Consider the following 25,897-nt stretch of genomic DNA (forward strand, 5'->3'; position numbering starts at 1 on the left):
AATTCCTGCTTCCTACTGGGCTTGAAATAAGTGGAAAGTTAACTATAAGTCAGCCCTGTAAACCTGGACCCACTCCTGCTCTTCAACTGCAATCACCTTTCCTCACATCTCAACCAAAAACATCCCTTCTCCTGAGACTTGAGTCTTGGGCCTCCCATTTGGATGTCTTGACAATAAACTCTCTTTTGCAAAACTGCTTTTAGTGATTGACAGAGTGGACCTGGTCAGTAGCCAAGTTGTTTCAGCTGCATCCTTGCTGTGATGTGAATAATTGTTCCCTGGTGATTGGTTTTCAGCTGGTAGTGCCATTTTGGGAGGTGGCAGAGCTTAAGAAGCTGGGGTCCAGCTAGGGAATAGAGGTTACCTGAAATGTTGCTCAAAAACTCGTCCCTGTCGCCCACCCACTCAAGGCCTGAACCTAGCTTTCAGTCTGTACAAATTAATTCTGACATAACTCATGCACTGGGAGGTTTGTGTTCCAGAAACTCTGAGGCCATGGGATTAGATAGCTGTCCTCCAGGGGTGAGTTCCGAGAAAAACGACCTCCTCCACCCTGTATCCAGAGTTCCGAGAAAAGCCACAAAGAACATCTGTGGGATCCCAGATATCTCCTTTGCCCGCTCAAAACCTGCTTAAATTTGAATAAGCACGGGGACCAATCATGTATTGCCCCGCCATCCTTTTCCTGCTCCTTCTCTAAAACCCTATATAAACTCTGTGCTTTTGTGGTTCGGGGCCAATTCCTCTGCCTCCTGTGTGAGGTACGTATTGGTCCAGAGCTCTGCCCGAATACAGCTTGTTGCGTTTGCATCGAACTCAGTCTCTTGTCGTTCTTGGGCACCGCTCCTTCCCGAATTGAGTAAGGCTGAGGAATTCGGACTTAACATACCAAGGGAGGTGGGCGGTCCTTACAGTTATCCCTGGCCTCTGTCTCTGACTCATGATGTTTCTAGTCTACCACAGGACAGCAGCCTCTGCCCTACATCCTGGCTCATGATGCTCTGCTCACAACATATAAGCAGTCATTTGTGGAACTCTTTGGAACACTGAACCAAAATATGTTGGCTACGTTAGATGATAAAGGTGATGGAGTCAGTCCCCAGAGGAGAGCAGTCTCTCCAAGGGCCGCCTTTCTGCTCTTCACTCCTTAAGGAGCTAGCACCTCCTGCAGCCTGTGCTTCTGAACCCTGTCCACACCAGAGGTCCTAAGCTGACCCTGCCTGGCTATGCCGCTTGTGTTCTGTAGGACCATGATAGAGTTAGTGTAGTCTCACTCCGTTCCAGCAGCCTCCTCCTCTCCCCAGGGTCACAGAGGGAGGAGTTCCCAGTGCTGTGTGCAGGACCAGCCAGAATCCCTTCTGCTCCTTCAACACCCATATTGCTAGGAGATGAAATTGAAAATTGTCATGACTATTGCTCTGAGCTCACTTTGGCAGTTTCCTCTGTGTTTGAGAAACTGTCCCATCCACTCTTCCCATTATGTGTGTGTGTGGGGGGGCGAGTGTTTGTGTGTGTTGTCCAGCTGTAAGGTGGATATGTACTTTTCCCACTCTGTCCCTCTCTGTGATTCCTGGGGAAGGCAGATGCCTGACAAACACCATGATTTCACATCAGTTCCAGTAGAAGGAGCCTGTGTGCTTGATTTCTGTCCCCAGCAGGGTAAGAAATTGTGGTACTAATTGACTAGATGAGAAAATGTAAAGTCATGCTAGTGTGGTGGTGCACACTTTAATCCCAACACTTGGGAAGCAGCGAAGGGCAGATCCCTGTGAGGTTGCAGCGAGCCTGGTCTTTAGTGATCTTTTAGTTTTTCCAATATTGAATTGTAGGCCAGCTATGGCTACATAGCAAGACCTGTCTTGAAAATAAACAAAAAGATAAATGTATGACTCTTTTAAGGTGAAATGAGGGTGTGAGTGTTAGAAGGAAGGAGGTGTCAGGGATGCTGTAGAGCAGGTATAGAGAGCAGGACAGCCATACTGGTCTGTGTGTGAGATACAAGACCAGAAGCATCTTCACACAGCTGGATGTTGGCCTTCCTGCTGCTGTAGAGAAAATCCTCACCTTTGCACATTTCTCTTTCGCTCTTCTTTATAGGAATGGACTCTATTGCCTTTTTATTCGAATCCCTCTTTCATATGGTGGTACAGAAGAAGATCTTAATTTACCATAGTATACAAATGTGATAAATGCTAATGTGATCTTTTAGTATTTTTCCCTTGAAATAAAGTCTTATACACAACATTTGTCATAGAAATGCAATGGCGTATATAAAACTATTAACTAGTCCTCTAGCTTTGGGTGACTTGGCCTGAGTAAATAATTTCAAATAAGGATATATGTTAAAAGTGCTGGTTGTGTTTATAACAACATAATTTATAACTATAAAGATTCCCAAGGACTTGCTACATATCTGAAGTTTAATAATTCACTTAGCACACAGACTTTAGCAGAGTAAGATGACAGTTGTTGGGATACATGGAGAAAGCAGGCTGAAACTGTTAAATACAAACAAACCTGCAATGTTACACACTTACTTGGGATCCAATGATACTTAAGAGAAGAGGCCACAAGTAGAAATCTTTTGGTGAAGCATCCTGATTAGTAAAGGCCTTCATATAATAGGTGCTAGGGGCAGGAACAGAGTATCAGTTAGTGATCTGGCACCCATTTGGGGCTGGCTTCCCACTTAGGGGAGGTTGGGGGCAGAACTGCACATCTGGTCACTGACTATGGGTCTGAGAGCTTGCATTCACAGGGACTCGGCAGAAGTTAAGTTTAACCTGGTTCTATTGTAGATCTGAGCACCTCTAAGGTGTGTACTCTGAGAAGGGGTCAGAGCCAGGAGCAGTGTGGGCTTCTGAGTACACAGTACGATACATGAGTAGCCAGGTAGAAGGTCTGGTACTGTCCACCAGGTCCATGTCTTCCCAGCTGCAGTGTTTAAGACTAGACCCTACAGCCATGCCTGTAACTACAATTCCTCAGAGGTCAGAACTGGCCTACATTCCATTATATTGATAAATTTGACCATTTGGTGAAAAAAAATACAGAGCAGTAACAATGGGGTGGAGACATCCAAGTAAAACCATAGTAACCTTGAGGTGATGAGATGTTAGGGTGGGAATGGAGCCAACACCTACCTCCTCCATCCCTGGGCCACCGTGTTTCCTCCACAGTGTATCATCAGACTTCATATCTGAGGACCAAGTCTTCCTAGACTCATCTCCACCCAATGAGCTACCTGCCAGTATGAGCAGAGGCATGTCTTGATTGTGTGAAGTTCCCTTCCTGAAGAAGAGTCCTGATAAAGATACATTTGACACACAGTACCACTGAAGATGCCGTCTCTGTACTTGTGCAACCTGAGGCCATACAACCCTGTAGGAATTGTCCCAAACCCTACCCTACTGATACCAAAGCTTTAGGTTTGTAGGCCAATGGCAGCTTGGACTTGAATTCTATTTGTGTGGTGTACTGCAACTTTGAAGGACTCTCTTATCCACTGCTGTACATTGAATTTTGAATTGCAGATGAATATTTGGTTTGTTCTTAGAGATCAGGTTAGTTTACAGCAGCTGTCTCTGTTATTTGGGAAATGAATTTAAAGACCAAAGTAGGAGCCTTGTACTTTTCATGCAGTGGATGCCATGATCTTAGGCCAAAGGGCCTAGAGACAGAGTCTTCCGTGAAAGAGCTACAACTTTGCTCTGTGGAGCTGAAGAATCTGTGTGCCAAATTCCTCTTTCCTTCTATACTGACACTAATTCTCCTGTGATCATAGTGATCATAACAAGTCTTCAGGTAATCTTTGTTAACGGATACTACTTAGAAAAGTTTGCAGTGAGCTTACTAGTTTCCAAGCCTGAAAGAGCAGCCAACAATGCTGTGATTATAGTGAACATTTATTGAACGTTAATGCTAGAGGAAGTGCTTTGTATTGATTACTTAATTCATTCACTAATCCCCAAAGAACTATATTATTGTCCCGTGTACAGAGGAAAAAGCCTGAGGCATAGAGAAGAAGCTTGCCATTGCTGTCAGAAGGGGGAAGATAAGCCTTGCTGGAGATGCCAGTCAGCAAGATACACATGGGCACCAGCACACAAGAGCATAAATCAGTACAGAGGAGCATCAGCAACACAGGTGCATCAGCAACACAGGAACATCAGCACACAGGAGTATCAGCACACAGGAGTATCAGCACACAGGAGCATCAGCACACAGGAGTATCATCAGCACACAGGAGCATCAGCACACAGTATCATCAGCACACAGGAGTATCATCAGCACACAGGAGTATCAGCACACAGGAGTACCATCAGCACACAGGAGCATCAGCACACAGGAGCATCAGCACACAGGAGCATCAGCACACAGGAGGAGCATCAGCACACAGGAGTATCATCAGCACACAGGAGTATCATCAGCACACAGGAGTATCATCAGCACACAGGAGTCTCATCAGCACACAGGAGCATCAGCACACAGGAGCATCAGCACACAGGAGCATCATCAGCACACAGGAGTATCATCAGCACACAGGAGTATCATCAGCACACAGGAGCACCGGCACACAGGAGCATCGGCACACAGGAGCATCAGCACACAGGAGTATCATCAGCACACAGGAGTATCATCAGCACACAGGAGTATCATCAGCACACAGGAGCATCATCAGCACACAGGAGCACCAGCACACAGGAGCATCATCAGCACACAGGAGTATCATCAGCACACAGGAGTATTATCAGCACACAGGAGTATCATCAGCACACAGGAGTATCATCAGCACATAGGAGTATCATCAGCACACAGGAGTATCATCAGCACACAGGAGTATCATCAGCACACAGGAGCATCAGCACACAGGAGCATCACCACACAGGAGTATCATCAGCACACAGGAGTATCATCAGCACACAGGAGTCTCATCAGCACACAGGAGCATCAGCACACAGGAGCATCACCACACAGGAGTATCATCAGCACACAGGAGTATCATCAGCACACAGGAGTATCATCAGCACACAGGAGCACCGGCACACAGGAGCATCAGCACACAGGAGCATCAGCACACAGGAGTATCATCAGCACACAGGAGTATCATCAGCACACAGGAGCATCACCACACAGGAGCATCACCACACAAGAGTATCATCAGCACACAGGAGTATCATCAGCACACAGGAGTCTCATCAGCACACAGGAGCATCAGCACACAGGAGCATCAGCACACAGGAGCATCATCAGCACACAGGAGTATCATCAGCACACAGGAGTATCATCAGCACACAGGAGCACCGGCACACAGGAGCATCAGCACACAGGAGTATCATTAGCACACAGGAGTATCATTAGCACACAGGAGTATCATCAGCACACAGGAGCATCATCAGCACACAGGAGCATCATCAGCACACAGGAGCACCAGCACACAGGAGCATCATCAGCACACAGGGGTATCATCAGCACACAGGAGTATTATCAGCACACAGGAGTATTATCAGTACACAGGAGTATCATCAGCACATAGGAGTATCATCAGCACACAGGAGTATCATCAGCACACAGGAGTATCATCAGCACACAGGAGCATCAGCACCACACAGGAGTATCATCAGCACACAGGAGTATCATCAGCACACAGGAGCACCGGCACACAGGAGCATCAGCACACAGGAGTATCATTAGCACACAGGAGTATCATTAGCACACAGGAGTATCATCAGCACACAGGAGCATCATCAGCACACAGGAGCATCATCAGCACACAGGAGCACCAGCACACAGGAGCATCATCAGCACACAGGGGTATCATCAGCACACAGGAGTATTATCAGCACACAGGAGTATTATCAGCACACAGGAGTATCATCAGCACATAGGAGTATCATCAGCACACAGGAGTATCATCAGCACACAGGAGTATCATCAGCACACAGGAGCATCAGCACACAGGAGCATCACCACACAGGAGTATCATCAGCACACAGGAGTATCATCAGCACACAGGAGTCTCATCAGCACACAGGAGCATCAGCACACAGGAGCATCACCACACAGGAGTATCATCAGCACACAGGAGTATCATCAGCACACAGGAGTATCATCAGCACACAGGAGCACCGGCACACAGGAGCATCAGCACACAGGAGCATCACCACACAGGAGTATCATCAGCACACAGGAGTATCATCAGCACACAGGAGTCTCATCAGCACACAGGAGCATCAGCACACAGGAGCATCAGCACACAGGAGCATCATCAGCACACAGGAGTATCATCAGCACACAGGAGTATCATCAGCACACAGGAGTCTCATCAGCACACAGGAGTCTCATCAGCACACAGGAGCACCGGCACACAGGAGCATCAGCACACAGGAGTATCATCAGCACACAGGAGTATCATCAGCACACAGGAGCATCATCAGCACACAGGAGTATCATCAGCACACAGGAGCACCAGCACACAGGAGCATCATCAGCACACAGGAGCATCATCAGCACACAGGAGCACCGGCACACAGGAGTATCAGCAACCTACATTCTTAGAACCTTGAGGTGTTTGTAGGACTTGGTGATGTAATATTAATATGTTCAGGGAAATAGATTTTCACCTTCTTATCTCCACACTAGGATTTTAAAGGTAAACGCCATTAAGGGAAACAAAAAATTTGATATCCTCAAGCATTCAGACACCAGACAGTTTTGTACCCCTGCATTGAGTAACTCCCCAATTCTCTGGATACCAAGAGGATGTCTACAACTCACTTGTAGCTGTTCGGTATTGGTAACCAATTAACAAAGTCTTATTTCCATGTTCCTGATTATTCACCCCCTCCTCGTGCACTGGTGTAGTCTCCTTTCTTACTCTTGCCTCTGTTGGACAACTGATTTGCTTTGCCAATAGGATAAGCCAGAAACAACAGGGAGCCAGTTCTAAACCCAAGCCTCCTTCACACATAGCACACAGGTGCACCATTCAGATGGCCTCCGTCCTGCTCTTGGCCTTTGGCTTTACCATGATGAGCATTGTGCCAGCTCAGGTTCTCCACATGGTTTGTGGAAGAGGATGGGGGATGATGGAGCAGAGCTGCCCTTGTCAAGGTTGTCCAGCAGGCAGAGACCTGAACACAGTCTGGACAAGTTCACCCCACTGGCCCTTACTGACCCCAAAGTTAGACCGACAAATGATTGTGCTCCAAGATACTGAATTAGGGACAGTGACAGAGTTTGTTTGTAACTGATGGTGGCAACATGGAAAAGAATGTCCCATGTTGTCTTCACATGTTCCCCATATATGCTTGCCCTGTTAGTGAATACCTCCCTGCTCAAACACGTTACATACCTCATTTATGGATAGCCACATCCCCAGAGTCTCATCACACACAGTACAACACCCAGTAGCATTCACTCATCTCCACTCATACTGCCCTACTCATAAGAATTCACAGGGTGCCAATCTGTAGGTCTCCTTTTTATTTAGTTTATTGGACTTGTAGAAATATAATAAGTTACATAAACAGAATTATATAAAATATCCACAATTAAGACTTCACTAGCTAAGGTCCTCAGATCTAGCTCGAGTGTTTCCTAAATACTTTTAAGTACTGACAGTTTTCAGACAAAAAAATGGCAGCATGGAGTTCCAGTAAGAGTCACTGTGGTCTTGTTGGTTCGGAATTCTACAGCATGGGCAAAGCTCACTGAAGCAAACCCTTCCTGGATTTATTGCCAAATAAAGTACATGACGAGGGACTAGCTCCCCTAAAGCAGCAAGATGGGAGTCAATGAAACAACAAGGATGCTGGCTGCCTCCAACCTTGAAACCTAATAGGGCGAATGGAGGCTAGCCCACACTGCTGGCTGCAGCTGCCCATTCTTCAGCAGAATGACAGTTGGAGAAGAGACTGCTGTCTTAGACCTGCACACTCATCACAGATGACATTTACAAGTCTAATTAAGGGGAAGCTCAGTGTCATTATAGAAGATCAGAGGTAAGGGACACTGCAGGATCTCAAAGAGGAATTAAAAGGACAATTAAGCAGACTATTTAACTTGCAGGATATAGAAAATGCCTTCTAAAAAACCAGCACAGACAGACACAGTAAAATGATCATATTAAATATTCAGGACCTAATTATGGTCCTCTCACAGTATGGTCTATATTCTGTGGTGGGAAATTGCTTGATGGTTTTAAACATACAACTGATTCCCCTCCAAAGCCTTTGTTCAGTCATATGATTTGTAAAAACAAAACAAAACGAAACGAAAACAAACCCAACAGCCTTCTAAACCAGAGGCTTTATCCAAAGGAAACAGTCTCTACAGTCGGCACTCCAGGAGGGAGCCCAGCAGCATTAACTTCCCAGCTTGGCATTAACCCCCTGCCTGGAAAGTTTCCTTGACTTCCCATTTCCTGGCAGTTACAGGTGTAGTAAGAGAATCTGCCTGTACAGTGCCTGTTTATTAGCTCTGTAAATGTTCTGTCCTACAGTTGCCCTTACATGAGCATGGCGGCTGTGAATTTCCCTCGATTCCCATTTTGTGTGGTCACCCACACTGTAATTACCCCCATGGAGCTCCCTTGGCCTCTCCTTTCTTTTGCTCATCCTATGCTCACCAGAGCTTCAACTTGCCTGACTACAGACATGAAGACCAACCTCTCATTTGCAGAAGAGAAGCTAAGTCTGGGGCAGGAGACAGATGCTTTGGATGATTCCACCAGGGTCCAGGATTCCAGGTCCCAGCTCTGTACTGCACCTCAGGCTGCATTATCTCTCACTGGCTGAGGATGCTGTGTCTGAACTCGCACAAGCCCCACCCACAAACCAGGCATGACCAAACTCTTAGCAAGTCACCATTTCACTGTCTACTTAGAACACACATCTGTTTGAAGTAAAAACAGCCTCACACATTATAACTACTGTGCCTGTGAATGGCCAAATCTGCTCTCACTTTTGTCTGGACAGATATGCCTTGACTGTCCATACAGTGAGTTCTTTCACTACTGACTGCAAGGCTTGTACCATTGCGGGTGACTGTAAACATAGGTCGTTACCCCTGAAACCATAGAACAAGCCAACAAACCCTGTTCGGTCTGAAGCAATGCAGAAGTGGGATGTCTGTACTTTGTAACCATTTTACTAAAACCTTCACACTAGTTTCTTCATTAGGATGCTCCCATTTTCAACTTGAGACTCCATCACCCTTCTTATAACTTTTGCTACATTACTTTTTAGCATCCCCTTATTTGCCTAGTGATGTTTGGTAACATGGTCTATGCCATGTCCCCTGGCTCTCACTAAGTGCTTCCTTAAAAGACAGAATCAGATTCTTCACCTGTGACCTCACACATGGTTTGGTTCATTTGGGTGCTCAGTGAGCTCCTTAGGGCAGCCTAAGGAGTACAGTGACCCACCAGGAAATGCCTTGAACTCTGGCAGTCCGATGGCATCACTCACAGCTGCCATGGCTTCATTGGGTCCCCATCTGGTCCCAGGGAAGATAGTCCAAGGCAAACTCTTCAGGATGCAGCTGGGGGTGGGGAGGCAGGGGGTACAACCCCAGCCCACTCCAATATGTCTGCACACAAGGACTCCACAGCATCCAGCCTCTCGATCTGTACCAGCTTCGTGAGCAGCTCTGGGATGCTGTAGCCCGCAGTGCTGATGCGGTCAAAGAGCTGCATGCCATCAGTCATGCCCCCAATCTCATCCCTCTTCAGTCCAAAGCTCTCAGCAAGGTGGCGCCACGTTTTCACGACTGCTTTCTCAGAGTTGTAGGTAGAACTGAGCATTCTGCTTGTCTTTTCAAGGCAATCAAAAGGCAGCTCCGTGGGGCTGAGACCTACGAGAGGAATTGGTCAGTTACATGTCACAAACGGAAGCTCGATGGGACCTCAACACTGAACACCTAGCAAGTATTTAAAAAAAAGAATTCCCGGGGCTGGGGATTTAGCTCAGTGGTAGAGCGCTTACCTAGGAAGCGCAAGGCCCTGGGTTCGGTCCCCAGCTCCGGAAAAAAAAGAACCAAAAAAAAAAAAAAAAAAAAGAATTCCCGTAAGTCCTAGTCTCTTCCAGAAAAGAAGGAAATATTGCCCAATCTGATACCAAAACTAGACCAAGACCCATATTCTTAACAAAATATTGACAAATCGAATTCAACAATAGGACAGAATTGTTTACCATGACAAGGGCCAGGGATATACAGTTCTGGTTCAGTATTCCAAAGTCAATGTGACTTCTATGTTAGGTTCAGACCTAGTACACTGCTAAAAGCTGAGGTCAGGACCAAGGACTCTGCTCACACAGCTCAGATGTGACATCATGCCAAATCAGAGAAGGCAGAAAAGGAGAAGTACACACAGATTAGAAAGGAATAAAACTGCCCTTGTGTGCACAGACAGGTCATTTATGCAGAAATTTCAAAAAAATTTTCCACAACACTGATGTACATAGCAAAAGAATCTCTCCTGAATTATGGTATGTGAGACCAACTTATCACTGAGTGTATACTGTATAATTCAACTTTCAAAAGTATTTTTTAAGTGTGTTTCTTATGCATATGGGTTTACCTACAAGCATGTTTGGGTACCATGCACATGCAGTGTCCACGGAGGCCAGAAGAGGGTATCAGACCCTCTGTAACTAGAGTTAACAGATGGTTGTGAACCACCATGTGGGTGTTGGGAATTGAACTCAGGACCTCTGGCAGAGCAGTCAGTGCTCTTAAGCACTGAGCCATCTCTCCAGCCCCAAATTTGACTTTTACAATAATTTTGCAATGACAAAATTATAGCAACAGAGAACAGATTAGTGCTGCACTGGTGGCTGGAAAACAAGAGATTTCCCTGTGGTGGTGGAAGGGGTCTCTGTCTACTGTGTTAACATCAACATCTTGGTTGTGATTTTTATTGGCTTTGTGAGCTGTTACCATCAGGAGAAGCTGAGAGAAGTGCACCCAGGCTTCGTCCTGTTATCTTACCAAGTGGTAAGAATACCACAAGCCAGATGGTGGTGTACACCTTTAATCCCAGCACTTGGGAGGCAGGTGCAGGTGGATCCCTGAGTTTAAGGCCAGCCTGGTTTACAGAGCAAGATCCAGAACAACCAGAACTGTTACACAGAGAACCTTATCATGGAGCGGGGATAGAGTGGGTGGGAAGAATATTACAATAAAAAACTTTAAAACAACTGGAGGTCATAGGAACATTAGGATCTTGAGGAAGGGGGAGCAGGTTGGGTAGGCAGAGGTAGCAAGTATTAATATCTTCATGTGGTTCTAATAGTCTTGGGAGCCAAGCCATACTGGCTTTAGAGACTCAGCCTTGGCTGTGTCTTATTACTGTGGCATTAGGAGGCACACATGCCTGGGCTGTCAAGGAGCACCTGAGGGCACAGGCTTGAAGCCTCCACCCTACAGGACCCACTGGAGGGTTCTTCTTATGGTTGAAGTTTTTATATTAATTTGAAAGCCACAGTCCCGTGGGTTTGATCTTTCAAAGCCAAGGCATTCTTTGGAACAAAGAAAAGGTTGGGGGTTGTTGGAATGTAACTCCCAGACCATATTCTTCTGGACAGCCTACAGCACCCACCATGCCAAGCTTGATGAAGCAGGCTGACCAGGCATGCACTTATGGAGGCGTGCCATGTTTCTGAAGGCAGCCAAGGAGAATACTTGGCCCTGGAATTCCTGCTCAGTGGTTATTTCAGGCCAAACAGAGCATCTAACCAGTCTGCCCCGGCTTAGGGCCTGCACCACAGGACATGAGTGGCAGCATGGGACTCTCTCCAGTCCCAAGGTTCAACCAGACCAGAGGTGTGTGGAGAGATACCAGCAAGGCATGAGGCAGGAAAGTCCCCTGAGCTCAGCAGTGAGGAGCTTATTTCAGAGTGAATAGAAGTTACTTTAGGACCTGGATTTTGTAGCATGTAGGATTACGACTGGAATGTTTATGCTTCTTACCCAGTTGCTTTTTACCTGCCTGCTTAAGGCAGCCTGAACTTACTGCTCTTGTGACTGCTCTGGAAGGAGGAGAGAGCCCTCCAAGATCAGTTCAGTGTGCCGTGTGAGGCTTAAGAGGGTAGGTAACAGCTTCTAGGCACAGCCATCACCTACATGATGGTTCTGTCAATGACAGAAAACTTTGGCTGTATAGGTCTATGTACCGATGCCGTAGCCATGTTTGTGTTTGTACATCTAATGTTGACACAAAAACAAAATTTCATACCCATGTGCTTCTTAGCATGTGTACCCATTGGCACTGACTACTAGGTGCTATCAGACATTTCCAGGATGACAATGCTGACATAGGCACAGGCACAGGAACTATGGGGACCCTTCATTGTGTCCCTATCAATATATACATTAGTCTGTCTCTTGTTCTGCAAGGAAACCACTATGGGGTGCTTCAGCCTAAACCAGAAACCCAATTCCCTTTCCCTCCACATCCAAGGCCATTCCAATGAGGGCCTCACAATCCTCATCAGATATGGATGAATGTCTTCAATTCTTCACTCAGGAACCCTTTTCAATCCCTGGCTCTGGGTTGGTGGGATTGGGAGGGTATCAGGGAAGTGAGCCCTGAATGGCTTTTTCTTTTTTGTTTTTGTTTGTTTGTTTAAGACAGAGTCTCGGGCTGGAGAGATGGCTCAGTGGTTAAGAGCACCCGACTGCTCTTCCAGAGGTCTTGAGTTCAATTCCCAGCAACCACATGGTGGCTCACAACCATCTGTAAAGAGATCCGATGCCCTCTTCTGGTATATCTGAAGACAGCTACAGTGTACTCATATATAATAAATGAATAAAAAAAAAAAAGACAGAGTCTCACTACGCAGCCCCTGGCAGGCCTGGAACTCACTGTGTAGCCCAGGTTGGCCTCAAACTGAGAGATCTGCCTGCTTCTGCCTCTCGAGTGTACACCACCACATCCAGCTCTAAACGGTTCTCTAGTCCTTACCTTCAACAACACCACACACGTTCGCATACACATCCAATATCTTTTTCCTTCGGCTTTGGATCTATAAAGAACAAGTAAGAGAATGTTCATCTTCAGAAAGGGGAAAGACTGTAGCAAAACTCCAAATCTTCCTCTTTGCTCTGGCGTGGTCCTGATGGCTAGGCATACTTGCTGTGCCAAGGCCTTAAGGAGAGGCAACCCCAAGTTATCAAGAGGAAGAATGTCCCTAGGTTTCCATGCAGATCCTATTGTGTACATCAGGGGTGCCATTTGCTTTAAAGGGGACACCATTGTTGGAGCTGTCATTGGTATGTTTAGAAGAATGGCCATCAGATGGCCACCAGGGGAGCCATGCCTGCAGGGGCTAGCAGAGCTATGGAAGCCTCTCTTTTCCAGGGCAGAAAGCTCAGGGCCAAGATAGGCAATGAGTGAGTGGCCCTGGGTGAAAGAGCCCATGCCTGTGGCAGGCAGCATAGATTCCAGGTTCTTTTAGCTTACTGAACCTAGAGTACAGGACCAGGCCAGATCCAGGATCTCAGGGGAATTTTCTTTACTGACAACAATGATGCCACAAGGTTTGACTGGGTAAGAAGGAATGTATGCCAGGGCCCGAGAGCACACCCTGTACCACAGACATAGCATGTGTTAGTGATAAAACCCTCTGGACAGTTCGTACAAGTGAGTCTGTTGCTATGTAAGAGACATGTATATATGTATGCACACGCATTTACATTTAGGATATCTAAACCTATAGATATCCAAGACAACTATGTAAAATGTCTATTTGCATAGATCCTGTTCACATTATCATCCCATATACTTTAAATCATCTTCAAGTTATTTCCAATAGCACATGAGCCATTATGCAGTTATTGCACTGCATGGTTTCAGATCAATTCCAATCAGAAGCATGCATCTTTAGTACCTTTTTAATGTATGTTTAATCAATTCACAGACCCCACAGATATATACAAGTGTGTGTGTGCATGTGTACACGTGTGTGTGTGTGTGTGTGTGTGTGTGTGTGTGTGTAACTGCTTGGGTATGCAAGTTTTTTTCCCCTGTTCTCTGGCATTTGCAATGATTTTTTTAAAGCTTTTCCTTTTTCATCTATAAGCAGTATATTTAAGATAAATTTCCTCTCTTTTTCTTTTTTGACTTGTTACTTTGCCCAGCATCCTAGCTGGGACCTTTGGGGGAAACAGCAGGCTAAGGAGCTTGTTCGATATAAGGTGTCTTGTCTGATGGCTGTGAGTCACTGCACCAGTGTACGATGGGCAGTGTTGCCAGAGCCTCACCCCAGCAGACTTGTTACTGGCTACAGACTTCTCCCTGGCCAGATGAACTAGCGACAGCAGGCATAGCTCTGGGGACCCCTGCTTGTCCGGGGCTGGCTCTTCATCACTGTCCACACTGCGACTCAGCAGCTGCTCATTCTCAGAGGAGGCATCGTTCTCACTGTGGAAACAACCAAGGCACCTGTTAGTGAAGCTCCAGTCCAGACGAGCTGTCCCGGCACCATCTTGTTACCCAGGCATGGGCAGCATGGTGCAATGTCTTGTTCCTAAAGCACTTACTACACCTTAGGAGCTCTAGCTAAGGAGACATAAGGTAAGAAAGGCACATCCTGTTTCCTGGCAAGCAATTCTGGTACTGAGTGGCCTACAGATGTCTGCATGGAGTTCCCAAGAAGCTGTGGGTTCCGAGAGGCTAGGGATACCACCAAGGGCTGACACCTCTCTACACTGTCTGACACCATGGATGTTTGGTAAAGATTCACAGGGCATGTTCTAGATTTGTGTAGTTAGCCCCAGCATGGCAAGTACAACCAGGGGTCTTCATATTAAGTTATTAAGATTAGATGGCTGGAACTCAATCCCTGCCAGGTTTCTAGAGTAACCAAGAACACACAAAAAAAAGTGCAGTTTGGGAAGGCCTCTTGACTAATGGCCTGGTGTTAGAATGAGCCTTGTGGGAGCTACAGAGAACTCCTAAGGGTGGGCAGGGTGGGTAATCATGTGAACCTGGCCTCATGTGCTTCACCCTGATCACAGCTCAGATCACACAAGACCTGGCACCCCTGGGTTAGAGCTTATGCCCTTAAACCATTCAAAATAAAAGCAAAACAGTATTTTTTTCAAAGTACTCTGCTTACTTTCTTGCTTTGGCTAAAGAACTTTAGAGTTCTTTATTTGCCACATATTCTATTTGAGTGTTACTGTTAGCACTGAAAGCCATATGCAAACATAGCCCTGGAGCCAGAATAAAGAAAAAAGTCATGATACCATCTAATACAGCCACTTTGTCATTATGCTTGAAGGCTTGAGAGGGAGGTGGCTGGCCCATCCCTGTCACCAATTCTGGCAGGCGCATGGAGATACATAGTGGCATCTTTATAGTGCACCTCATGGTGCACTTTCCACAGATCATCACATAGCTCCCAAGTCCCACTTCTAAGACCCAAGAGCTGTTTGTAGGGACAAAGGTCATGACCTTGTCTTTAGAGCAAAAACTTAATATTTATATATGCAGAGAGACTGAAGTCTCACAAATTTTCCCCTCAGAGAAACTCAAGCCATGGGCACATCCTTGATCATTCACCATCCCCTCTTTGCTAGTTTTAGGAACAAAAAGTCCAGAAAGATGGAAGGGCCAAGCTGGGACCGAATGTTACCACACCACACTTAAAGCCCTGCCTCAGCCTGGGCACCTTGGATAACGGGGCTCAAACCACAACTTCCCAGAGTCTGAACAATGAGTTAGAGTCAAGGTGCTGTGGGACTGTAGGGGGGGCTGTAGGTCCTTCCCAGGGCCTTGAGTAGTCTCACCCCTACTCTCCATCTCAGTGTGCAGAGGCGCCAGGGTTGGAAGTATTGAGAACAATAGAATTTTCCAGATGGGTTCATGCTCTAGACTGGCTTTCCTCAGCACCTGGACCCCATCCAGGTAGCTGGAGTCCTTATTCTCAAGTAGGAAAGACTTGGCAGGAATTCCTGAGTCATTATGGGAAGGTCCTGCCTTGGGTCAGGAAAGAGGGTTTGGAACTCTGCTCTTCTGGAAATTGTCTTTGAAACACTTGAGAACTCTGAACCCCAGTTGCAAAGAGCAGCACTGGGTAGATGGGGCCCTTCCCATACTTGTCTGTAAGGCCACAGTGCAGGGCCCAGCAGAAAGGGGTTTGCATGCTTCCTTGCTGAGAACCAGTGCAAGGACCAAGTCCAGATGACTGCCCAATGGGGACAATAGGAAAGAACTTCCCTCCTCAGTTGACTTTAAGGCGGAGGTAAGTTCTATAACCCAATGCTTGGAAAATATGCTAAAATATGGTCAGGTAAATCTCTTTCCCCAGAGGCTTATTACACCAACCCTTAATAGATGGTTGACACTCTGGGCTTTGGTTCCAGTTTTGTTGATCACTGGCGTGTGATCTTGGTCCACTTATGGAAGTGGGGATGGCACCAACTGTTACTCTTAGGGATGTGGCAATACCAGTCTTAGGCCTGGGGCTGGGGCTGTTGTCTTTAAAGCAGTGTAAGCACTACTTGCAGCTGTGAGAACCAGACCTGTGTGTGTGTGTGTGTGTGTGTGTGTGTGTGTGTGTGTGTGTGTGTGCACGTGCACATGCATACATGCGTGCCCTGTGATTCATGTTGGCTCCTTGGTTTGAAGAGAAAGGTGGAAGGCTCAGGGCATCTGGGAGATTGGGAGCGGGGAGAATGGACAGTGGGGAGTAGCAGGCAGGTGTTACACCTGCCCCAGCTCATGTAATCAGTGAGGAAAGAGAAATTCAGTGCTGGTTTACATTGCCCCCTTTGGTGGGAAGCTACTCTCTAGTATTCTTGGAGCATCCTCAGACCTAGTACACTCAGCTTGCCTGCCTGCTATAAGGACCTAGCTGCTAACTCCACTCTTGGGATTGGGACTGTTCAACCTAGTAGTGAGTGTAGGTGAGTTCCTGTTCCACATACCTTTTTGGGGTCTTTGTGGGTGTTGCTGTCAACTTCTGGAATTCACCATTCTCAGGGAAAGTCACCACACTGTCTATAGGAATGGAAGTTGGGGGTTGGTGAGAGTTAGCTTGTGGTTCTGAACCTGGATCTCCCTTCCTGTTTCCTTTTCAGTAGACATCCTTTGGTGACTGGGTCCCCATCTAGGGACAGAACAAGTGGGTATACCACCCCCCTCAAAGGCCCTGGAATCAGAGGTGGTCAAGAGGCTGGGCTGCCAGGTTTGAGGACAAGGTGAACATATTCCACTGTCATGCTAGATATTGTGCATGGGGCAGTGTGGGCTGAGTACAAACCTGGGGCCTCTTTTTTCTCCTCATGTGTGTTAGCTGGGGCTTCTGCACTTTTTCCTGGGGGACTGCTACAGCAGGCTGCTTGAAGAGAAAGAAGAAGGTTACATTGAGCTCCCTGGCTCTCTCAGAGAAGATGACAGAGTGTTGGAATAGGGATGTGGGTGCAGGGATCTCACCTGGAGCTGAAGGCTTAGTCTTCATGATATAGAACATGATGATGAGGACAATGGCTATGGCCATGATGAAGATTGTAGACATGGCAATAATCAGGGCGGTGGCCAGGTGTCCTTGACTTGAGAGCTCTGCTGGCGTCAATGAAAGGAGGATAAATGGTTTTGTCCTCCAAGCCACAGCACCCACCAGGAGACCCAATCACAGGACTGCTTCCATGGGTCATACTTGGCCCAAGGACCTGGCCCCCAGAGCGTGTGTTGGCTGCTAGGTCAGAACCACTCATCAGCTTCCCCAACACTGTGCATTATACTCAAAAGATCAGGATGCAAAGCAAGAAGCCATTCCTGGGTGCTCACTCTTAGTGTCACTGCCCTGAGGTCCTGAGAGAAGGGTAGAGATGGGGATCAGAGCGGCCCATGAACAAGAATCTGTCTTGGGAGTTCAGGCACTTCCGGCAAAAAGCCACCCCTCCGGCTAGAGGCTACATTCCTGGTTTGGTTTTACTTGGCACCTCGTCTTCAGAGTACTGACAAGAGCCCCAGGGTAAAGCAGGCTGACTGACCCAGCAACTCCTACTGTTTCCACTTCTGCTGGCTGCCGCTTATTTTTGGAGCTGTTTGCTCAGTTCCGTGATGGAGCTTTGGACGTGTGGAGTATCTGAAACCTTCCTGTAGTTCTCCAAAATAACTAAACGAGACACCTGGTTCTCATGAAGCAGGATCCAGTGACAGGCATCTAGTGCTCTGAGCCATCAGAAGGATGTGCAGAGCTGAGAGCCCACTGAGGACACTCCGTCTCCTTGATGTTATCTGCTGTGTTTATAACTGTGGGGTGTGGGTGATGTTGTCTTACGAGTCCCGGTGCACGCTATTCCCAGGTTCTGGGGGAAGTGATGGGGACACCTCTGCCTATTGCCCTCAGACATTGGGTCGGGGTGTATCAGGCTGCATATTGGCTTTGAGGGTTCTTGAAGGTCCCCAAGCTTCATGGAGACCCAATCCCAAACATGCTTAAGAATCAGATGGCATTAAAACCACAGAGTAACTCCTCTATGAGTTTTATGAGTCTCTATGAGAAGGGACGGGCCAGCTCAAGGTCTTGCACTGAGAGAAACTTAGGTGGGGGTGGGGAGAGTGCTCCTCAACCATCATTTCCATTTCTTATGAGCTAGGGAGAATAAAAATCATTGGAAATGAGTATTAAAAGTGTAAATTACTATCGACACTGACTTCTGACTGTCACTTTCCACCCTGCCAAGGTGGCTAGAGTACCAGGATACCATGGAATAGTAATTCTATATCAAGGTTCTGTCACATTAGGGAGTGACAAGAGGCAAAGGGCTGTGTCATCATTGCTGACAGCTCTCCCCTCTCCCTCTTCACTCTCAGCTCTCTGAGTTCCACAAGACTCACAGCTGAGTGCCTTCCTTACCTTTGTGAGCATGCTGGAAGGGGGACAAGGTGCTGCCGCCTGAAGTGCTGGAGGAGTGAGCTGAAACCCCGGAAGTGGCTCCCACACCTGTGAGGAGAACAGATAACCTCAGAGATCTGGCAAAGCATGGCCTTCAAAGGCTGGAAAATAAGGCACTGCAGTGAAATGAACCAATCTGGAGTTCTAGACTGTATTGCAAGGAGTGGGGCAGAGAGGAAATGTTTAATGTCCCCAAAGAGTATTCTGACATCTTAGAAATTATTTTATTAAATGTATGTATATATGCGTGTGCACCACATATGTGCAGGTGTCTGCCAAGGCTCGACGAGGACATTGGAGTCCCTGGAGCTGGAGTTACCAGTGGGCATGATCCACCCAGTATGAGAGCTGGGAACTGAACACCAGTCCTCTGCAGAAGCAGCGAGCATTCTTACCCGTGAGTCATCGCTCCCTCCATAGGATTCTTGTTCCTTACATAAAGACAGCTCTGCCTCATCCACCCAGTTCACCTACAAACTGAGACAGCTTCTGTGCACTCTATATGAAGGGTAGCACATGTACATGAGAGCATTTTAGGGGACTAATACTTGATTTTTTTCAACTATGGAGAGCAGAAATATGTTCTTAAAATCTTTTCTAGTCATAAAAGTTTATATCTTCATTACTAAAAATCTGGAAAAATAAAGCCCTGAGCAGAAGCAGAAGGAGCTAGCCAAACTTCACAGTAACATTCTCAGCTCTGATGTCCTTCCTTCTAGAATTTCCTCCAAGATTCCAATGGTGGCAGCTCAGTAGTGCTGGCCTTGTGCATGCTAGGCCAACACAGCACCACTGCACTGCACTCTGAGCCTAAGGCGAGTTTTTAAAATAGTTTCAACCAACCCAATTAAGAACGGATGTGCTTTGCTCTCCTCCTTAGCCACGGCTCCTTACTCTCCCACCATAGGGAAAACGGGTCACCAAACAAACAAAACAAAAGGATGGGCATTGTAATGCTGGCCAGCACTAGGAGGCAGAGGTAGGCAGATCTCTGAGTTCCGGGCCAACCTGGTCTACACAGTGAGTTCCAGGGCACTCACAACCTGGTCTACACAGAGAGACTCTGTCTCAAAAAGAAAAGAAGGAAATACAACAGAAAAAAAAAGAAAGAAAAAGTGTCAAAGAAAAGAAAAAGGAAGCCGATTTGCTATCAGACAAACCACAATACATGTTTTTTTTTTTCTGATAAATAACCTTCTTTAAGTCAAACTTGAGTTTTTCAATTGATAAAAACAATCGGGGTTGGACCATAGCTCAGCAGTAGAGGCAGAACACACAGATATCTCTCTCTCTCTCTCTCTCTCTCTCTCTCTCTCTCTCTCTCTTCCTTTCTTTCTTATCCTTGATGGTTCTCAGTCCTGCAGAGGTTCATATAGTAATCGTGTGCTTTCTGAAAAGCAGCTATAAGCCCAGATGGAGCCACCACCAACCTCCCTGAAGTCATGTCCTTCCCACCCACCCCAGCCAGCCCATAGAATTGGTCTAGAGGGTACACAGGGTCAATCCACAGCACCATAGGGCTTGAGTGAGGAGTAAGCAAGGACAGCAGACTGACAGAGGTTCTGGGAGGCAGACAGGCCTGCAGTGTGGAAAGCCTCCTGCCATCTGGCTTGTGCCAGCCCAGGAGCAAGAGCCCAGTCCCACTGAAGTGGAGTGCGCTGCCTGATTAGCTGACAAGCTCTCTCAGTACATACCCGGAAGTGGGAACTTCTAGTTCTCTGGAAAGTTAGTTATACCAAATGATATTTTGCTGGGCACACAGAAGAAAGGATGTCTTGCTAAAGCAAACATGTGGGAGACTGTTTTCCTGAAGCAGACACACGTGAAAGGATGTTTGGATATAGTGGACACGTGAAAGGATGCTTGACAAAGGAATATAAATATGACCCCACAGACAATGGGAGACAAGCACTGAGCATTGGTTTTGTTTGCTCCACCTCACTATTCTTCACTAAAGACACACATGTATTGGTTCGCCTTATATAGCATTCTTGAACTCAACTTGTGATAAACTCGCCCAAGAACTGCTCAAGAGATTCCTAAGGTAGCTTGCCGCTTCTGCAGCCTCACCTCAGACTGGTTGGTGAGCCTGGATTAACTACAGCTGCCTGGTGTCTGTTTGCTGAACGGACTGGACTGTAGCTGCTGTTTCGTGCCTGGTGTCTGCCGGCCTAGAGGACTGTAAGTCACATTTGGTGTTTGCTACAGGACTGAACTGCTGCCTAGGAAGATTGAGCTCACCCTCAAGAACTGTTGCTGAACAGGTCCGTTTCCCCCATATCCTAATAACTTTTCTCCTCCACTGCCTCCACTGGGTGGTGGGCTAGAAGAGAGGTTGAGCCCTTATTAAAAGTAGGTTGCAAAAAATGTATGCCTACAAAATCCTGTGGATAGAAGCCAGATGCTTCTGTTTCCATCCTTATACCTAGTTCAACACACAGAGAGATGGACAGGTAAACGGTATGGAGGTACAAAGGCTATCTGAGGACAGGTTGGAGGTCAATTTCTGTGCATCAGTGAGGTGCCAAAGTACTCAGAGGCTAGCTTGTCTCTCAACATTAGACAGAAATAGAACTACGGTGTAGTCAGGAGAATAATCACTTGCCCAGGGAGGATAAGGTCTCTCTTCTTCATTCTGGGGGAAGACTGGAAGCTTTCTTGTGGCCTATAGACTCCAAACTTATGTTCAGCCTTTAAAGTTTATATTTGGGGGTAACTTAGCAAGGAACTGCTGAGGGAGTCCCTGGTGGTGGCCCTGTCTACTTAGCTATGCTAACCTATCAAATGGCAGGCATTCAGGCTGTGCCCATCCTTGCTCACAGACCCCACCAAGTCTCCTGCAGGTTGGCAGTTGCTCCAGCCAGCTAAGGCAAGATCCAGGGTTCTGCCATTTGTACTTTGCTGGGAAACCAGCCATCACATGTCATCAGGTGGACTGTCCTGACCCAGCTTTGAATAGAAATCTAACTTCCTTTCTCTAAAGCAAATAGGGCATTGCAAAGGAACGGGTCTATTGGTTTGGTAAGGGGCTCAAGTGAGCTTAAGATATGTGGACAGAGGGAGAAAAAAAAGCCAAGGGCTGTGTCTGTGGATGCCAGCAATCTCTGTCTTTTCTTGTCCCTTCTTGCTAGGACTTGCAGACCAAGGCAGTGACAGGGTTGGGGCTGGGATGCAAACACACCCAGGCCTATGGTCTAGAAAGAACAATGAAGGAAGTTGGTGAGTACAGACTTATGAAATGCCCCTGGACCCGGGAGGACTGGTTACATGACATCGCCAAACACTGGTGCAGGCTGCTACTTGCTAACGACATCTTCGCCGAGACGGGGAAGCTACCTGCTTGGACCAGCTATACCTTGCTCCAATATACTGGACATTCCCCAAACTGAACTCCAGCTGGCATTAGTGGAACACCCAGACTGCACAGGCTGCAAGAGTAGCCCGGTATTCTCCAGCCAAGGATGCTCTGCTGAGAAAATGGGACATGGGGATGAGGTTTGACAGGAAGGTAGAACTCTCTAAGCCAGAGGCTGGAACCAAACACATGCAGCCACCCCGCAACCAAACCCTTCAGGTCCTCAGGACCTCCATCCCTCCTTTTCCTGTGGCCAACCTCAGGGTCCTTCCAGAATCTGCAGGGCAGCAGGCATTTCCCTCAGGGATCCTGCAGCAGATGCCGAGACCTATCTCATGTGCAGAAGGAGCAGAATTACATGGATCCAGCCAGGCCTACAGGCCATGCAGGTCCTAAAGGGCAGCAACCCGTGAACTGACAATAGGCTTCTCAGAATCAGAGCTGGCAAGAGAGGATGGAGCTGCTGTTTCAGCAAAGAGAGAGCCGAGGCGACTCGGAGCAAATAAATGCATGGGTGCCTGGTTCTTAGTGGCAATTCTGTTTCAGGCAGGTGGAAGGAATGTTCTTTATGGAACACAAAAACAAATTCAATAGTACTACTCTGAGTACAGTAATTAAACAACAACAAAACCACCACCACCTCCAACAACAAAACAAAACACACCCCCACATCTTCTTTGGTCTTCTTGTCCCCAATTCAGGGTCCTCTGCTTCCACACGAGGGAGGTAGGGTGTGAGCAGAGCAAGCCCCAGTCCTGCCCATCCCCAGGCTGACCTCAGACAGCTATGCTCAACTGCCCCACCACAGAGAACAGTGGGGCGGTCTGGCCCCAAAAGACAACCTAGAAGAAGCAATGTGCCAGGAGACCGGGCAACTGGGCACTGGCAGGCCTTGGTAGACAGAATCAGGCCCCTGGTAATGACTTGAGGATGCCCTTGTTGTTCCACAGAATGCTTGGGAAATTCCCCAGAGAACACAGACACCTGCTCTCCATTATCCCAAACCCTTGAAAAACACACACAGAATTATAGATGTACGCATGCTAATCTTACGAACACACTCTATCATGCTGAGTAAAGTGTGTGTGATCTATGTGTAGGCAAAACTTAGAGAGAGAGAGAGAGAGAGAGAGAGAGAGAGAGAGAGAGAGAGAGAGAGAGAGAGCGCCAGCCCAGAGAGCTCAGCTATTGCTACCCTTCACGGCACATCTTTCAAGCCATGGGTCCACAAACGATCCTACCCTACAAGGAACATGGGTGGACACAGAAGCTATATCGAATCCACACTGTGCATCACGGAAGCACAGCCACATTGCACTTCCCAAGAGCAGCATGCTAGGCTTCCTGCAACAGGCTGTAATCTGGTCTGACGCTGATTGACTCTGCACCATCAAGATGTCTGGCAGCTAGGAATAGCTCATACCACCCTGTGCCCTCACTCCATAACAGTCTCTCTGGGTTGTCAACTGCAGATGACCTGAGTGATAACGACTGGTAAAAACTGACGTTCCAGAAAGTGGGCAGAGGTTTCTGCTCAGTCCATTACCAGACCAGACAGTAGGGACAGATGTGCCTAGTTCACTCTGAATTCCCAGTCTGGCTGCAGCTCGGCTCACCTTTCTTGGGGACTTAGAGAGCTGTAAGCACCAGGCTTAGTGGAGTTCTACCTCTGTTCAAAGAGATGATGGTATATAAGGAGCCTTTGAAGTTGTTAATCCACACAATTTACAAATGTGCCAGTGTGTATTAGAGGCTGGCTGGCATTCTCTACAGAACATAAACAGTTTGGATTTTTAAGAGTGACTTGGCTATGTGGGTTGTCAAGGAGGTGCCCCTCAACCCTGGCATTGGCCACACACCCTGGCGGTGGATCTGTGAACGATGGGTGGAGTTGTCAGATACTCACTAGTTGCTAGAAGTGAGAGCAGAATGTAGCCTTTGCTTCTGCCCAGACATGCTCTACGGGAATCTGCTTCTCACCAGGTCCTTGGTCTATGTGGCGTGTTCTGGTGTGGATAGACAGACATATGAGATATCCTGGTGTGAATAGTGGCACATGGCATGTGGCATGTTCTGTTGTGAACAGTACTTTACAGAAACAACTGGGTCCATGCTCTCGGAGGCCAGGCTTTCCTATTTATGTTCTAAGGCTCACATGAACAGTCCTTGGCTCACTGTAAGTCATAATTCAATTGTTTAACTGGGTGTCCCTTCCTAAGAAACCACTCTCTTCTTGATTTAACTCATGGGTCTTAACCACTGACAAGTGATTAAAAAAAAGAACAGAGTTCACGACCGTTACTGTCGCAACACAGTACTCCATTGTGTTATGTCTGTGTCTCCTCTACTCTGTCCCAGTTTTCCTGTTGTGGAGCTGAGCCTGCTGCCCACCACACTGACATGTCACCAGCACCAACATGGGTGTTTCCCACACACTGCTCATACAGTCCCATCTGTCCCCACACAAGATCTTAGAGGGAACTGAGGTACAGAGAATGAGATCACTTTCTTAGGGGTGGAAGCTCGCAATGGAAGCCAGCCAGGTGCGATGCACACCTCTCTCCATTCCTGACTTCCTGTCTCCCTCCCTCTAGAGGGAACTCACATCAATCGTCATTACAGCACAGGTGTCCCCCCCCCACCCCCCCACCCCCGTCTACTTAGCTGTCCCAGCACCTGTATTCTTAAGACAACATGGGAGAAGGAAAATTATAGCCAGAGCGTCTTGCTCAAGCGCATCTTGTTCTCTGGTTTGCTGAAAAAAACAAACCAAAGGACTCTGTGTGTCCCTCTGGTCTAATGTGGACTCACCAGTGCACCATGACAGTAGATGGCAAAGGAGAGTAAGGCCTGAAGCACCCCGAGTGGGGCTGGCACTGGCTGGAGCGGGGAGGGGCTTGGCTTCAGGGCTTTGGGCAGAGGCTATACATGCTCAGCTGCCAGCCAGATCAGGGTAGGGAAGACTCCGGCTGTATCTGCCTTGTCTCGATGTACACAGATGGTTGACCCCAATGTGTGCAGGTATTGTCTAGTCATATGGTAGAAAAAGCAGAAACTGAAGCTTGGCCACCCAGGAACAGGAGCATTTATTCTACTTTATGAGTAAGTGCGTATCACTCTCCCGTTCCTCCCGAGAGCCCCTTGGTGACCTGTGTCTCGGCAATGCAGTAGTACTCTAATGATGTGTGTAGAAGGGCTCAGTAAGCATGAACTCAACCTTGGCTGTGGAAGTCTGTGGGCAGGGATGGCGTCAGAGCTCCACAGGTCAGGATAAATGCTCTAACAATGGCAGAAAAGTTCTGGAGCTGGGACCTTTAACCTACACCCTGGCGTCAAGCGGAATCAGAGGCAGGCCCAGAAACGTGTGCTCTCTCAAGCATTTCATGGGAAGGTGATAAGAATCTGGCTCCTCTGCTCATTGCACAGAGAGCCAACAGAGTCCTTGAGAATGCCAACACAGGCTCAGTCCTGCAGATGAGGAGAACAGTCCGTACCCCGGCCCCTGCCCTTCCTGCCGAGGAGACCCTCATGCACACTCAGGCATGTAGCTGGACTGGCTGTCCTGCGCCTGGCCATCTGCCCGTTCCAGCTCTACTGGGCATGTAGCTGCAATACCACGTGCCCCAGGGTC

General features: G+C 47.5%; 1 protein-coding gene across 4 annotated transcripts in view; it reads right to left on the reverse strand.

Annotated features, from left to right (window-relative positions):
• Nucleotides 1-7,470: 7,470 nt before the first annotated feature.
• Edar (ectodysplasin-A receptor) overlaps nt 7,471-25,897 on the reverse strand; it is a 78,739-nt gene continuing 60,312 nt past the window's right edge. The window contains exons 6-12 of one of the 4 annotated variants that reach the window (XM_039098902.2): nt 18,873-18,959; nt 17,444-17,572; nt 17,271-17,345; nt 16,936-17,008; nt 14,266-14,425; nt 12,968-13,028; nt 7,471-9,855 (exon numbers count right to left, since the gene is read on the reverse strand). In XM_039098902.2, coding sequence (XP_038954830.1) covers nt 9,533-9,855; nt 12,968-13,028; nt 14,266-14,425; nt 16,936-17,008; nt 17,271-17,345; nt 17,444-17,572; nt 18,873-18,959 — 908 coding nt within the window. In that variant the 3' untranslated portion in view covers nt 7,471-9,532. Of the gene's footprint in view, nt 9,856-12,967; nt 13,029-14,265; nt 14,426-16,935; nt 17,009-17,270; nt 17,349-17,443; nt 17,573-18,872; nt 18,960-25,897 lie in introns of all 4 variants that reach the window. The other 3 variants (XM_039098903.2, NM_001191899.2, XM_039098901.1) reach the window with 3 other exon arrangements.

Source organism: Rattus norvegicus, chromosome 20 (genome assembly GCF_036323735.1).
Source record: "Rattus norvegicus strain BN/NHsdMcwi chromosome 20, GRCr8, whole genome shotgun sequence".
Lineage (NCBI taxonomy): Eukaryota > Metazoa > Chordata > Mammalia > Rodentia > Muridae > Rattus > Rattus norvegicus.